The sequence below is a fragment of the Mesoplodon densirostris genome, chromosome 2 (genome assembly GCF_025265405.1).
Source record: "Mesoplodon densirostris isolate mMesDen1 chromosome 2, mMesDen1 primary haplotype, whole genome shotgun sequence".
In the NCBI taxonomy this organism is placed as follows: domain Eukaryota; kingdom Metazoa; phylum Chordata; class Mammalia; order Artiodactyla; family Ziphiidae; genus Mesoplodon; species Mesoplodon densirostris.
This window is the reverse complement of record NC_082662.1, coordinates 93,138,791-93,155,650: the sequence shown is the minus strand read 5'-3', so window position 1 is coordinate 93,155,650 and position 16,860 is coordinate 93,138,791. Positions and strand designations below refer to the sequence as shown.

The window sequence follows — 16,860 nt, the reverse complement described above, 5'->3', positions numbered from 1 at the left end:
GACACATGCAACCCAATGTTCATAGCAGCTTTATTTACAATAGCCAAGACATGGAAGCAACCTAAATGTCCAGTGACAGATGAATGGATAAAGAAGATGTGGTATATATATATATATATATATATATATATATATATATATATATATATATATGGATACTATTCAGTCATTAAAAAGAAAGAAATTATTATGTCATTTGCAGAAACATGGATAAAACTAGAGATTATCATACTGAGTGAAGTAAGTCAGACAGAGAAAGATAAATATCATATGATATCACTTATATGTGGAATATAAAATATGATACAAATGAACATATTTACAAAATAGAAACAGACTCACAGACTTAGAAAACAAATGTATGCTTACCAAAGGGCAAGGGAGGGGGGAGGGATAAATTAGGAGTTTGGGATTAGCAGATACAATCTACTAAATATAAAATAGATAAACAACAAGGTCCCTCTGTATAGCACAGAGAACTGTATTCAATATCTTATAATAAACCATAATGGAAAAGAATATGAAAAAGAATATAATATACATATATTCAATATATATATAATATATAATATATATATATAATATATATATTATATATATATAATTGAATCACTTTGCTGTACACCAGAAACTAACACAACTTTGTAAATCAATTATACTTCAATAAAAAAAATTTTAAAAATAAACTTGCCCAAGTTCTTGTGGAAAAAATTGGTTTATTTGTTTAAATGTAATAAAGATTCGAGTAATAATAACATAGAGAAAAATTTATTCATGCTGCATTTTGAGTTAAAATTAAAAAGGAGGGCTTCCCTGGTGGCGCAGTGATTGAGAGTCCACCTGCCGATGCAGGGGATACGGGTTCGTGCCCTGGTCTGGGAAGATCCCACATGCCGCGGAGCAGCTAGGCCCGTGAGCTGTGGCCGCTGAGCCTGTGCATCTGGAGCCTGTGCTCCGCAATGGGAGAGGCCACAACAGTGAGAGGCCCATGTACCGCAAAAATAAATAAATAAATAAATAAAATAAAAATTAAAAAGGAGCTTTAGCATTTTTTAGAGGGATACAGAAAGGATCAGTTTCCTAGTATAATTACTTAAGAAAAGGTAAGCAAACTGAATCTATCTCAAGGAAGATTTCCTCTGTGTTCACAGAGATTCCAGAAGTTTTGCTCAGCAAAATAGCAGTTGATGTATAATACTACCAAACTTAGTGCATTTAGAAGTTTTACAAATGAGTGAGTAGAACGGGTAGCTTTTGTGCAGGTAAAGAGATGAATGATAGCTTATTCCGGAGTTTTCAAAACTTATGGAATTTAAAATTGTAAAGGAGTCTGTAGTCTCTTCTACAAGTGATAAAGCATGGTCTAGAAAACTTCCATAATGGACAGAAAGAAAATTTTTTTAAAAATCTAGGTATCATGATTCACGTTGGAGTTACCTTGGACTTTTGTAAAATCCCACCAGTTTAAGTAAGTAGTTTTTAATCTAGTAATTAAGGCACCTATTTGAGAAATTCTTATTTTGAGCTTCTGTATGTTATCTTTTCTTAGTTTCGTTATGGTGGCGATGGTGCCAAAGGACCAATCATCTCTCCTCAGGAAGCTCAGGCCCAGGCCATTCTTCAGCAGGCTCGGGTAAGAAAGGATCAACATGTAGTTCCATAAACTGATACTGTACCAAATTATGCAAGAGAGAGAAAGTGTGTGCGTGCGTGTGCGTGTGCGTGTGTGTGTGTGTATCTGGAGGGTGCTACTATTATGAGCAAAATACTTCTGAATAGTATGTTGAATTTAGATGGAGAAGATACTAAGATAATATCTATTTTTCCAATAGGAATATTTTCTTTAATTTAATATTTAATTTAAATGACTGACCCTTGCAATATTGCCATACATAATTCTGGCAAAAACATGCAGACCATAATACACAAATTTTCTAATTTTTTTCCAAAGAGTACTGATGGATTTATATGTATCACCCTTTATCTTTCACATCCAGTTTTCCCTGCTAAGGCATATATCAATGATCAATGAATGAAGTAAGAGGATAAAGTTTAAAATAATTTTTCCACCCAATCATATAGATTATTCAAGATATCCCAAATAACCCAGAAAATTAAATTTCTTAGGCATTCTTGTGGAGGAAAGAAACCTTCAAATATATATTATAAGCTCGAATCGCTGTAATCTATATTTTAAACCAAATACATTCAGTTCATATTTGTTTGTCAGCTAAAAGCTTTCCACTATCTGTATACTTATATAATATAAAATTGTTTGTTTTTTAAGTTAGCTCCAGTGCAGTTAAACTATAGATAAGAAAATCAAAAGAATTGATCAGGAAAGTGTTGAAAGTCATGTAATACTTTTATTCATAGTATAGTCTTTTTTTCTTTTCAAAGAAAAAGGAAATAAAGGGCTTATAGTTGGCATGGATATGGATACCTGCTTCCTAAGTGATATAAATCATGTTGGTGATAACTATCTATCACCATAAATTTATGAGTGCATAAATTATCTGAGAGTGTAAGTCTATTAATCTGAAAAGATGCCATTGTTTGGTTACATCATTTATAAAGACAATGAAAAATTTAAATATTTGTTTATTAGAACTTGGCATAATACAAATCTAAAAATATTTAAATTGATTTACTAATGATGCTACAACTTATAAATTTTATTACTTTGAACAGATTTTAGGTAATTATTTGAGCTTAAATAGTTTATTAGGCCATTGAATTCCTAATTTTATTAGTCCTTTTAACCTACTTGGAAATAGGTAGCAAGCATTATAATTCCAATTTTTCAGATATTTAATCTCAAGGATTAAGAAGTGTATTGTCAAAAATCTCATGGTGAGTCAGTAGTGAAATTTTGGAGATATTACTGTTTTCATCTCATGCACTTTTCTAATATGATTTTACATTATTTCTATTACAATATTATTTTTTATATCTGTTTTGGTAATCTAAATATTCATCTTTTGGAATCACTAATATTAAAACATAGCACACCATACTAATTTAACATCTGTCAAATATTTATCCTTTTACTCTACTTGTTCCAGCTTTCCAAGTTCTAATTTCACATTTCTAATATTCAGTGTCAATAGTGCATGTAATCATTCTATCATGACTATGATTCTACAAAATAAATGTATTTTTCTATAAAGCATTAAATTTGAGATTTGTTAAAATAACTGTATTATCTAAGCACTTTCTGATCAATTTTGCTTTTTACTATCTGGCTTGAATTGTCATAGTTTTTCCTAAAATACTGCTAGAAAACTTTCACTTAAAGCACTTCAAATTGTTCACATCTAAAAGTATTGTCAATGAGAATTGCACCTACATATTTAAGAGAAGCCTATGCAATATTCTGAATGCACTTTTGAGTAGAAAAATCATCAGATATTAAATTTCTTATTAGATGTTAAAATCTATTTTAACTTTTATCATTGTATAAATCATAATATATATGGTACAAGATTATATATAAGTCACAACAGCTTAAAAAATGTCTGATACTTATTAGGTCAATTTGTCATTCTAAAAACTTGTGATTCTTCAGTAATCAGGCACTCTTTCTACTATGTAGCTATTATACCTCTGTTGATGAGCTGCTACTTAAGGGTAAATTGTGCAAATGAATATTGTGGTTTAATATGCTCATCCAGGGAGGCATTCCTGAATTTGCTATATTTTATTTTCTAGATTGCTCTGAGAGGTCCACCTGGCCCAATGGGTCTAACTGGAAGACCGGGTGCTGTGGTAGGTTACCCAAAAAGATAATATATGTTTAAATTCCTGTATTAGTAGTTCCTTGTGCAACTTTGGCCAGGCAGTTTTCATATCTCTGGCTGGTGAAAGTAGGGTAAATATACCAACTTATACTTGGATTTGGTTTCCATTTAAGAAATCTCTCTGAATTCAGTCCTCAGTAAATTTTAATGAAAAAGTTACAATGGAAAATTCTCAAATCAAATAAATACAGTGAAAAATATAATTGAATCACATATCTAATTATTAACTTTTCAAACTATAATTTATTTGCATAATAGTTTGAGCTGTTGAAGTTCAAATGTACAGTAGGTCCTTGAGATTTAATTTTATGTTAAACAGAATTTATTAAAAAAAGAAAAAAATATTTGAGGCCAATGAAAATTTTTCCATAATCTTAGGAGAAAGCAGGAGACTTGGCTTAAATTTTAAGTTGCCTCTAGTATTCCATGAACTGCTTCAGATATTAGAGAAATTATTTTGTCTTTTAGAGAGTCTTGGAAAATAAGTGTTTTATTTTCCTTACAAGGTTACTGACAAGCTAATATTCTATATATTTTAAAAAATATTTTGAAACTTACCAAATGCTAAGCAGTGTAGCAATTCACACACACACAAACAAAGATTCTTTTTAAATCATACTTTTTTCTTAAGGGAAAAGAACATTGTAGAATTCCAACCTGAGTTCTCATTTAAAATTAATGGAATAATTTCTATTTTAAGTATTTTTTGATATAAAAAGCTGTAGTATACCTTCAATATGATCTTTTATGCTCCCAATGCTTTATTGAAATAATGGTATTTATAGAAATTATTACTCTGAACATTAAAAGTTTATCTTTGGTTTACTTAGTAGACACAGCAAAACGATTTTATTCAAATTTGAATCAAGTAAATAGTTTTCTAATTATTTAATCTGTTTTACTGATCTTATTAGGAGGAAAAATAGTTTTCTTCATGTAGTTTATTCAAGAGTTTGTTATCTACTTTTCCATAAATTTATGGTTCTCTTCAGTCTTGAAATTTTATAACATTTCATGTATCTTGGAGGGCTTTACACTCAATCATATGAGCTCATGTGGAACATGTGTTCTGGCAATATGTTCCACATAATTTAAATTATACACATTTTAAATGCATTATTATGTATTTATCATGTAGTTTTACTCTTCTGCCTTTCAAAATATAATAGGGAAGATGAAAGATTCCATATCATTTAATAAAGGAAGAAATAGAGTTAATATTTAATTGCTTGTTAATAATAACACATTTACATGACTGAGGAAAATCAGCAGTATGTTAGTGTTTTACAAATTTTGGGGCAGAAGAATTACCCATATATTTTATCAAAAGTGAAAGTTCCTGGGGCCTTGAACTTGAGGCTCTAATGATGCATATTCAGGGTCGGAACTGGCAAACTATATTTTCAACGAGTGCAGCAGGCTGATTCTTATGGTCAAGCGTGTTTGGGAAACACTGCCTTTTGTTTAAATTAAAAATATCAGCCTAGCATCTGTAAAATCCTATTATCCAAAGGAATTTTCCTGCTTATCATCCTGACAAACACAAGTCTAGTGGATCTGTAGAGGGTAAGGACAGTGATGAGCAGAACCAATGAAAGCTTGTTACATTAAGCTGTTCCTGTTTTCACCAGTCCTTAAGGGTCAGACATTCACAGCATGTTGGCAAAGAGAAAACATTGACAACCATGTTATTACATTACCATTCTCAATGTAATATCCAAGATTAATTGATTTTACTACTTAAGTCTTTGTTATAGAAAGTTTTAGCTTCCTAAAATATTAAAGGTTGGTATTGAGAGAAAAATATCACATTGTTTGTTTTCACCATTTTCTCTTCTATTATTCTTTGCTCCAAAACATCAAATTATAACAAACTTTCAAAAATCTTAATTCTAGAGTCAAAACGTATTTTATATATTAAGATTTTAAAAAGAAACAATATTTTAATACATAAATATGTTCATTCTTTGAGTGAAATATTCCTTTTTTCAATTATTTGTTTCCAATTGATTTTATAGACTAATATGCAGGAAACATAGAAAATGTTCTTTACCCTATTCTATTACTGTCAATTATTACATGGCGATTTTTAGAATAAGTGTTTGGGCAAAGTAATTATAATCTCTTGAGTAGGTTATGCTTATATACAGAAGATATAAAACAGTAAAGTAATTAAAAATAGACTGTCCTTTAATTGCATTCAATTCTATGCTTAATAATCTGATTTAATGTAGAACCCCAGTTTCTCTCTTGAAGAAATTTAGTTGCAAGAATTCTTAATTAGACACTTGGAAGTCATCATTCTTGTAATTTTCAAGATTGGAATATTCATGTTATTTGACTTGCCATATTTTTTGGCAGTCATATTAATAGTTACTTTACTTTGGAGCCACCAGGAGGCTCTAGATACCTAGCATTTTCAGGCTTAGCATAGTTTTAACCTTTTTGGACTTTGATTCAATGCAGTATTTAATTGAATCTCTACTGATTGAAATAAATCAGAAACTTCTTAAACACACAAAGTATACTTCTTCAGAATGAAGTAACTATTACCACTATGTTCAATTTTAGTGTTCTAAAGCTTTTTAGGAAGATGAATGGCCTAGTATTTTTTTTTTAACAACTCACAACGCTTTTATAAAGTAGTTTTATACTTTTTTCCAGTTACTATGCCAGGCTTTTGTTGCACTTTGTGAATTATGTAAATATTTGGAAGAGGAGTTTGTCATAAGGAGTTATTCTCCTAAGGAAAAGTAGACCAATCTAGGAAAAAATGCTTTGACATTATTTCAGGACAATTATAATAACAACAATAGCATCTGTTCTTGACATTTTATTGCTATAGAATTCAGTGTCTGAGAAGTTTCTGAGTATAACAGCATTAATATTTGCCAAGTTTCATAAATGAATTCAATGTGTAACCAATTCTGTAAAAATGTGTTTCCTCTAGTACTCCACTACAGTGTAATGATAAATAACACCTGTGTATCATCATAAGTGCTCTGATGGCACACACATTAAAGAACATTTCAATGTGATTTCATGAAATTTGCTTCTGTGCAGTTATCAGTAAAATATAGACTTTTAAATATAGTTCACACACTGGAATACAGTCAAAATCTGAGAAGAGATGTATTTCAATCAGAGGACTTGAAAATTTTGTTGTATTAACTAATAAAATCATACTATTTGAAGAAATGTATTTTGAATAATGTTTATTTCAAGTGAAAATGGTAGGACAAAACTGGTTAGGGAATTACAAAATTAAATGATTATGTCTTCATCTTTTCTCTACAGGGGGGGCCTGGTTCCTCTGGGGCCAAAGGTGAGAGGGGTGATCCAGGTCCTCAGGTAAAAATTAACCTATTTCACTTATTTTATTTTTGAGTTTATTTTATCTATTAGGGTAATTGAAGTGTCTGCCATCTGTTTTATGAGTAAAGAAATTACTTACATTACCTTTAAGCTCACATCACCTTCTTCAATTGAAACATCTCTAATTGTCAGTTGACGGCCAATAACATTATTAATTTAAACAATATTCAAAGAAGATAATAAGCTAGAATGGGAAAGTCTTGATAGTAATAGGTCTTCAGAACGTTAAATTGGCTTGAGATTGTACAGAACAGAGAAGCACTATTACAATTGTATTTACAGTGGCCCTGCCACAAGCCTAACATTTTTCCCATGGAGAAAAAATCTAGTAAATTCTCTCAGAAAGAATATTTAATAGGCCTAAAAGAAGCTAATTTTAAGCCCTTTGTAGAACTGAGGAAATTAAGAGAAATTGAGAACATCTGACCTGAAATTCTTAAAAAGATCTTACATTATATTAACATGGTGCCAAGTTAGAAGTATTATTTTTCCTTGAATGATAATAAGTAGATAGAGACATTCACTATAAGCACATTATGAATTATACTTATTCTAGAAAACTGAAAAAGCAAAAGTGATGTATTTGTAAAATTCATTTTTAATGAAAATACTTTCTGATATACTCAATACATATGAACTCAGATTGGGCTACAGGAGCTCTCAAGTGGCCATCCAACTAATTTTTTTTTCTTTTTTTAAAATTAGTTTTATTTTAACAATATTATAATGTAAACTTGAATGTGAACACCTATATGTATTCTTCATCACCACCACCACAGTTGTTAGATAGAGAACAGTTCTGTAACCCCAAGCAATTTCTTGGTGCCACTTTACAGTCACAACTTCCTCGTGCCCCTAATACCTGACAAACACTGATCTAGTCTTCATCACTACAATTTCATGTTTCCAAGAATACTACATAAAGGAAATCATACATTATGTAACCTTTGAGATTGGCTTCTTTCACTCAGCATAATGCCTTTGGTATTTGTTGCAGTTGATGAGTGCATCAATAGTTTATTCCTTTTTGTTGCTGAATAATATTCCCCTATTTGCATGCACCACAGTTTATTTTGAAATGAGAAAAAATCCCCCCAAAATTTAGAAAGATATTTGGGTGACACAGAATGTGGCAACCTTCTTTTTCATGCTTGTTCAATGTTACCATAAAGAAATGGAAAACATTTGTACCTTAACTAAGAATTGCATAAAAATATTGATATGTCTTTTGCAAAGTTTATGAACTTTTGTGTCAGACTCACCTCTTTACAAAATGGATGAATCCGAAAACATGCTGCGGTAGTTTTCATGGTCTTTGCAGTTTTCCTTAACTCCAATGAGATGCAATATCAAATGAAGGATCATTTTCATTGAAAACTAACAAGATTTGTCCTGTTATTACTGCTCCTTGCCTTCCAGCTGGAATATAGGATAGAGTTTTCTTGCTGGAATATTTTTTTAAAAGCTATATTCTTTTAAACTCTAATTATTAGGCAACCTTAATTTCATATTTCTATAATCAACATTTCACAGCAATCATAAGAATTATTTGTAATTTCAAATATGTGTTGCATTTTCTACCTCACTCATTATATGCATATTGTTTAAACTTAAAAAGGGTATAGTTAATTAAATACAAAGGCCTATATACTATTCTTATTGGATCTATGTTGGATCTCTTAATAGCTGTGTAATTTTATTTAAAAAAACACATATATTAATTCACAAATAAGACATTGTATATTGCTATAACCTTGTATTATACTGCTTCAAGAAAGATATTGAGAATCTTTAAACTTTAATCTGACATGGCATGGTGCCAGTCAATAATTTGAATTAAGGTTTGCCAGTGATCCTCCAGGATTTTGTAGATGATTGAAAGAAATGTGTACCAGGCACTGTGCTAAATTATAGGAGTATAACGGAGAAAAAGATTTAGTCAAAAATCACAGTGGTTAACAACTTAATGGGAGATTCAACTTTGAAAAAAAGACAATTATAATTCGATGTGATACATGCAATAAAAGAATAATTATCTAGAATAGGATCTCCAAAAAATGAAGAGAAAGTTGAAGACGAAGAGAAGAGGTATAAAATAGAAGTGTTTTCAGTCAAGTGAAATGTAAAACTGCAAGGCTTTGAGAATATATTTAGTAATTGAGGATTTTTTCAAGCTTAAAATATCACTTTATATGCCTTTTGTTTAAATGTAATCGCATGTCTATATAAACTTAATAAAATAGCATGACTTTTTTGGCAAGAAACCATTTAGAAAAATCGATTGTCTCGTCTTTTTGCTTTATCTAGACTTTTACATAAGAAACAATTTTCTTGCGTTAAAATGATTAAGGTAAAGCTAAGAAGATGTAAATTTCTAAAGCCATTTCTCTTGATGTGATTAAGTTTATTGATCAGGAATTCTATAAAATTAATTAATTATGATGTTTTGTATAGGGCCCTCGTGGTGTCCAAGGTCCTCCTGGTCCAATAGGAAAACCTGGAAAAAGGGTATGGTTAGTTTTCATTGTACATTTTGAGGGCATCTGAAATCATCAGTTATTTTGTTTTCTTTTATTCTGTGCTATTTGGAATCCCTTTTGCTTAGTCGTGTTCTTGGTATTATCAGGGTCGTCCGGGTGCTGATGGAGGAAGAGGAATGCCAGGAGAACCCGGGACCAAGGTCTGGAGCTCGTCTCATACATTTGTATTTTCAGATCTCGTATCTAAGTTCACCCCTGAAATTTTTATATTTTAAAATAGAGTTTCTTGATATGAAAGAATATTTCACACTCAAATTACAGTACATAAATAGGCTGGAAATGTGATGATGATGATGATGACAGTGATGATGATGATGATGATGGTGATTTTACAGGGGGATCGAGGATTTGATGGACTTCCAGGTCTGCCAGGTGACAAGGGTCACAGGGTAAGATATACCATTCTGTACATTTTATACTTTTTATATTGGGATAATACAGGAATACTATGAAATATTGATACACTAAGATATAAGAAGAAAATTAATTTAAGTATTTGTGAACTCATGTAAATTAGTACATCTACTAGATACTTGAAGAAAGATAAGTAGAATTATATGTGCAATACTCATATAAGTTCTTTAATTTCTTTTAGACATTAAAATACTCATTTTACACAAACATAAGTTGATGTGGAATCTTTATGGAAAATACATTTATAGAACAAGTGTGGAGATTTAATTGTGCCTCTAATTTTTTGATAATTGCCTCAATTTCTTTCTTACATTTTGTCTGTGGAAATATACTCAAAAGAGGACATCTATAGGCAGTTTGTCATTAATATGACAATATACTGGGCACTGTATTTTATTATACTAATTAGATGGCTCCAGTAGATTGAGACACCACAGGCTACTTCTTTGTGATAATATTAATTTGCAATCCAGTGCAAGAGCTTATAATTCACTAAGGCTAAACAAAATACAATGTTGTACGACAATCCAGTCAATATTTTTAGTGGGAAATTAAGCAAATATGTGGTCTTTCAAAAAAAGATCAGCTTTGGATCTTCACATTTTTCTTCTCCAAAAGTTAAGAAGGACGATGGGACAACCATTAGGAAACTGGAGAATATAAAAAAATAGAAAGATAAAGAAAAGAGAGCACTACGAATGTCTAACAAGATATTTAGTGTGTGCCTATCACATGTTGAGAAAAATATATGATTTTGTTTTTTAAAAAATCCAAAAACTTCTTTAGTCCTCTAGAACTGTGCTGATTTAATAAGAATTATTTTAGAAGCAGAAAAAATGTAAATTAAATAAAAATCAGCAAAGTGTGTCCATGTTTAAGACAGTCTTCAGCAAAATACTTTTCTATTAGTTTGTAATAATTAAATGTCTGAAAATTATTTGGGAATTTCATTTAAACCTTTTTGTTTTCAAAATTGAGGGAACATTTTTCCTAGCATACTAATATATAATGCCAGTTAATGTAAAATTATGATTTATCTTTGAAGTGTTTTGAGGAGGGAAAATAGAGCATAAGTTTTTCTGCAAATGTTCCGTTATATTTGGTAGGATAGCTGTAAGATAGACAAACATTCTAGTTTATTTCGTGCTCTACTTATACTTGGATTTATTTAATAGGGTGAACGAGGTCCCCAAGGTCCTCCTGGTCCTCCTGGTGAAGATGGAATGCGGGTATATTAAACTTCATTTCTTTTAAGAAATATTTAAAATTAAAACATAGAACAAAATCATGCTGAAATTTTACATTGTCTGATTGCATCACTCTCCCATTCATTTTGTCCATGACAGGGAGAAGATGGAGAAATAGGACCAAGGGGTCTTCCAGGTGAAGCTGTAAGCAACTTTCTTTTTTTTTCTTTTTAAATAATACCCCGTTTTGAAGGAATAGTGATTGGTTTTACATATATAAAGTCAATATTAAACTCAGATGACTATTGCCGTCTTGCCTAAGCTAAGCAGGTAATTGTTATGTGAAAAAGCTTTTAAAAATGATACTCAGAGCTCTTCTTTTGTTAAAGAAAAAGTCTTAGAAAATCAAGAGAAAAAAATGTGGGATATAACATCTTGTCAGGCAAAGACCTTACCTAGTTTTTGATACTGTTTTTTTTTGTTTTGTTACAGTTTTTATATCATCAGTAGCTCTAGAATCTAGTTATGTGCTTAGGATAAATTAATCTTACTATCAGAAGAAACACATAAATGAGGTGCTTAGTATATACCAGATAGAACTATAAAATTTACTAGATATATCCTTTTTTCCACTGATTTTTACAAATGAGGAAACTGAATTGGAAAGGTTTACCCAAAGCTAGTTAATCAAAGAACCAGACTAGAAGCAGGCCTCCTAGTTTTAGTCCTAGTTTTCCACATTATAGAGCCTGTCAACTAAAAGGCACAGTATCTCAAGTGAATATGACAGTAAGTCATTGTATTCACTTTTCTAAAGAAGGAAAAGGAGGAGGAACAAATGGACGAGGGGGAAGAAGAGAAGAAATTAAGTCATAATAATTTTAAAAATCAAGCAAATGGTTTCTATAATCTTGCTAATATAGTTATCCAGCTGTTTGTTTCTTTCTCTCAGTAGAATAGTCTTTCAAGATGGAATTTACTTAAATGTAAAATAAATGAGAATCAAGACTCTTCTATTTGTGTAGTCTATCTTATTGAATAATAAGATTTAATAAGATTCAGTGTTGCTATTCAAATTGGAAAATGACACAAAAGTGACTTATTTAAAGCATTAAAATATTTCCTATTTTTAAAATTTCCCAAGTGATTCATATGTAAATTTATAAAATCAAAGATACGGCTTCTGTATTAAAGACTTTCTTATCCCTCTTGGCTTTTGGATCAATATAAACACTAGATATTTGTGTCATATAAAAATGGCATTTTAAGCACCATTAAAAGGAGATGAACAAATATTTTAATCTAAACATTACATTAATATTTATTTAAAGGAAGAAACATGTTTTGAAGACATTTCTTATGAGAATGTGCTTTTCTTTTCCTCCTAGGGTCCACGAGGTTTGCTAGGACCAAGGGGAACTCCAGGACCTACAGGACAGCCTGTATGTATTGTTGAAAACATTTAAGATTTCCTAGGGAAAGCTTGTTACCAGACTTTTTAAAGCCAGAAGGCTGTGAAAGCTTTCAGTAGACAGCCAAGGGTTTACTGCTCTGTTATATTCTAAGACCTAATGATGCTGCCTATCAGTTTAACTGAGCATACCCCACTCCACTGGCTTCTTTCTTTTCTCTTCCTTTTAGTTTACTTATTTTATTGTTTCATGTCAAATTCCGAACACGCAGTGGAAAATGCTGTTAGGTTGTCTCCATGGGCATGGAGAGGAGAGTATAGACCTTGCTTTTCCCCTCATTTCCATTAAGTTCTAAAATGATTTTTTAGTCAATCTAGGCTACTGGGTGTCATGCTATTAAGCTAGTCTTCTAAATTTTCCATTATAGCATCTGAACTTGTTAACACTCATGCATATTTTTTATGTCATTGAAGGGTATCGCAGGTGTGGATGGCCCCCCAGGACCGAAAGGGAACATGGTATGTAGAAAATATCCATAAGATAACTCGTTTCTGTAATCTAAGTACTAACAAATCACTTTTGTTGCTAAATCTAAAATTAAGATTTCTTACAATGTGCTGCCAAGTGCTTCTGCTAGCATTAATATTTTGCAAGATTTTCCGGATTCTCTATAGGGAAACATGATTTGGGGACTATTTTTCAACTGAGAAGAAAAAACCTATTATGTGAAATAGTTTTATTAAAGACTCTTTATATTTTCCTATGGCAGGGTCCCCAAGGGGAGCCTGGACCTCCAGGTCAGCAAGGGAATCCAGGACCTCAAGTAAGTCTAAACTGTCACAGCTTTTTTGAGATAATGGGATAAGATGGTATCTTTATACAAGAAAATTAACAGCCTCAGAATTGCTAAGAGTGTTTGTTGTGAATGTAGGAAGATCATTCTTTTTTTTTTCTTTTAAAAAAAAATTTGAGCAAATTTGCAGAGGCCTCTTCCAAGAGAAAAATGAGTCATTTGGTGTTCATGGAATGCCAGGACATCTGCAGGAGGGTTCTGAATAGGATCACATTACATATCCATCGCCAGAAGAATAGCTTATGTAAAACCCCTCATAGTGTTGCAAAACTTTCTGGGGAAGGTGGGGGGATATATATATAGATTCTCATAAATCATTTCTTGTAAAATAGAGGGCTAATCATTTACTATTTTAAAAGTGTATTCTTGTGATATGATTCTTGACATATGAAATGAATTCCTTTAAAATAGGGTCTTCCTGGTCCACAAGGTCCAATTGGTCCTCCTGGTGAAAAAGTAAGTTATTCTTTTGTTCTAGTAATGTCTGGTAAACAAGCTTGTGTTGTCAACTTTAGGGAGGTATAAGGCCTGCCTTCTGTTTTTGATAAGATATTTAAATGTCCCAGCATATAAAGAATTATTCTGGAGTTAAATTATGAAAGCACAGGGTGAGCAGCAGTCATTCATATGTCTCTGAACTGTAAATGATAAAATTTCACAGAGTTTCCATTTGGATAAATTCCAAATGTGACATTCTCAGCTATATTAATTTCAGAAACGTACTGATATGAGTGAGTGTTTTCTCTTTATTTTGGTTCTCCTTTTATTTCTCGTTATTGAAAAAATGTAATTAGGTTTGCTTGTGACAAAAGGCTTTTAGCAAGGTCTAATTAAGGGGAAATTGTGACGTTATTATTGCCACCGTTTCTTATGTATAAATGGCAAATGATGTTCTTGTTAATAACTCAACGTCTGGATCAAAACAAGAATACGTTTTTAATTAAAGAGATGTCTTTTGTCCTTATCTCCTCTGACAGATTCCCTAAGTAATATTTCCTGTCCCCTATAGTTACAGCACAGTGTTACCTAATTCTTTCTAATACAATTTTTTCTTATTTTTGTTGACTTCTATGAATATGTATTTTTTTAAATTAACAACTTTATTGGGGTTAATTTCATACCCTAAAATTTACTTATTTTAAGTGTACAAGTCAATGATTTTTAGTAAATTTATAGAGTTGTGCCACAATCACATTTTTAGAATACTTATACCATCCCAGAAAGAAACCTTGTGTCAATTTGCACTCCCCATTTCACCCACAAAGCTAGACAACCACTGATCTACTTTCTATCTTTATAGATTTACCTTATCTGAACATCTCATGTGAACAAGATATAGGAATGAAATTAATATTTTAATTTAATCATATGAATGAATATAATATGTGACATTTGTGTTTGGCTTCATTTGGCATCATGTTTTTGAGGTTTATCCATATTGCAGCATGTATCAGCACTTTGTTCCTTTTTGTTGTCAAATAGTATTCCATTGAATGAATATACCACATTTTGTTTACTTATTCAGCAGTTGAGGGACATATGAGTTATGTACACTTTTCAGCTATTATGAATAGTGCTGCTATAAATATTTGTAAAAAGGTATTTGTGTAGACATGTTTTCATTTATTTTTGGTAGATACTTAGAAGTGGAATTGCTGGGTTATATGGTAAATTTATATTTAACATTTTAAGAAGTTTCCAATTGTTTTTCAAAGTGGTTGTACCATATTTCCTTCCTATCAGCAATTTATGAGGATTCTAGTTTATCTAGATTCTCAACAATACTAATATTGCTCCTCTTTTTGATTATGGTCATTTTTGTTGGTGTGAAATAGTATCTTATTGTTTTAATTGACATTTCCCTAATCACTAGTGATGCTGAGCATATTTTGATGTGCTTATTGACCTTTTCCATATGTTCTTTGGTAAAATATATATTCAAGTCCATTGGTAACATTCTTACCAAGTTACTTATTATTAATGTTAAGAATTAGCATATCAAACTTAAATGATCTTTAAAGTACTTTTTCTCTGTGCATATTTTCCATATGTTTACAGTATTAGAGTGTTATTGGAAAATGGTTTATTTATTTAAGATGTTAGGTACCAAAGGTGATTTAAAATCTTTGCTTTAGATCAGAGATCTTAATCTGGACCATTCTTAACATATTTCAGATTAGCTCATCATAACCATAAATTGCACTTGAGGCATGTGCCTATTGAATTTTCTACAATAATTTTATCATCTCAGAACTGGATTCCTAGGAAGAATTTGCTTTTAAGGAAAGCTGTTATATCTGAATTCCCTTTGTTGAGCCACATGTAAAATATAGAATCTGATTCACTGCACTTCTTGTGGTAGGAAGAGAGCTGTCTTTAAGCACAGGCCGCTTCTTTCTCTGCTTTGAATATATCCAGCTCTTGAGTCCAAAGACAGCCTCTTTCCATCAAAAGGAGAAAGAAACTCAAGAACATGAAGAAAATGCATTTTATTTGTAGTTTATTTTGGATCTATATTACTTTTATTTTCTTTATGATATACTGTGTTCTGTTTATTCTGGCTCAAGAGCCTTGTCTTTCAAAACTTGGTGAATAACGTTTTCAGTTGGATCATGCTATAATCTCACAATTAAATATAATTTAAATAATGTCATATATATTTTAATTCCCAATAACTTTTATATTTTTGTCCTAAGTTATCATAGCCTATGCTGTTATTATATTTGTGATAAAAGATTTTATAAAGTTCAAGCTAATTAACTAAAATGGATGACAACTGTATTGCTTTTCTGACACGTTGATAACTTAAATATACTGTTAAGTCCGGTGATTTAATTTATGGCTTCAGAATTTACATCACATATGTTAATGGCTTTACAGAAAACAAATGGTATTGTATAACTATATGAGCTAAAGAAGAGAAAGAAAGACACGAAATATATATTAGTTAAAGCCAAGGACTTTGATGATATGGCTACCGATCTGGATTCATTTATATTGCTACTCTGTGTTGTATTAACATTAGTTAATTACTCAAGCTCTTTGATGCTGATATCTCATGGAATTGCTTGAGACTTAAAATGGATACTATACACATAAATATATATAATATATATATTATATATTGCTTAACATAGTGCATAGAGACACAATAAATTTTAACTATTTTATTAAAATCTAAAATATGGCATTCATTCATTTAACTTTGTTCCCATTCCTGTAGGGAGACACCAAGCAGTTAAGAAACCTGACAAAATATTTTACTGTCATGGAGCTTCC

General features: G+C 31.0%; 1 protein-coding gene across 1 annotated transcript in view; it reads left to right on the top strand.

Annotated features, from left to right (window-relative positions):
• COL11A1 (collagen type XI alpha 1 chain) overlaps positions 1-16,860 on the top strand; it is a 208,320-nt gene that overhangs the window by 80,459 nt on the left and 111,001 nt on the right. Inside the window, exons 13-24 of the mRNA XM_060090201.1 lie at positions 1,550-1,633; positions 3,712-3,768; positions 7,098-7,151; positions 9,630-9,683; positions 9,802-9,855; positions 10,051-10,104; positions 11,305-11,358; positions 11,476-11,520; positions 12,705-12,758; positions 13,202-13,246; positions 13,498-13,551; positions 13,993-14,037. Coding sequence (XP_059946184.1) covers positions 1,550-1,633; positions 3,712-3,768; positions 7,098-7,151; positions 9,630-9,683; positions 9,802-9,855; positions 10,051-10,104; positions 11,305-11,358; positions 11,476-11,520; positions 12,705-12,758; positions 13,202-13,246; positions 13,498-13,551; positions 13,993-14,037 — 654 coding nt within the window. The remainder of the gene's footprint in view (positions 1-1,549; positions 1,634-3,711; positions 3,769-7,097; positions 7,152-9,629; positions 9,684-9,801; positions 9,856-10,050; positions 10,105-11,304; positions 11,359-11,475; positions 11,521-12,704; positions 12,759-13,201; positions 13,247-13,497; positions 13,552-13,992; positions 14,038-16,860) is intronic.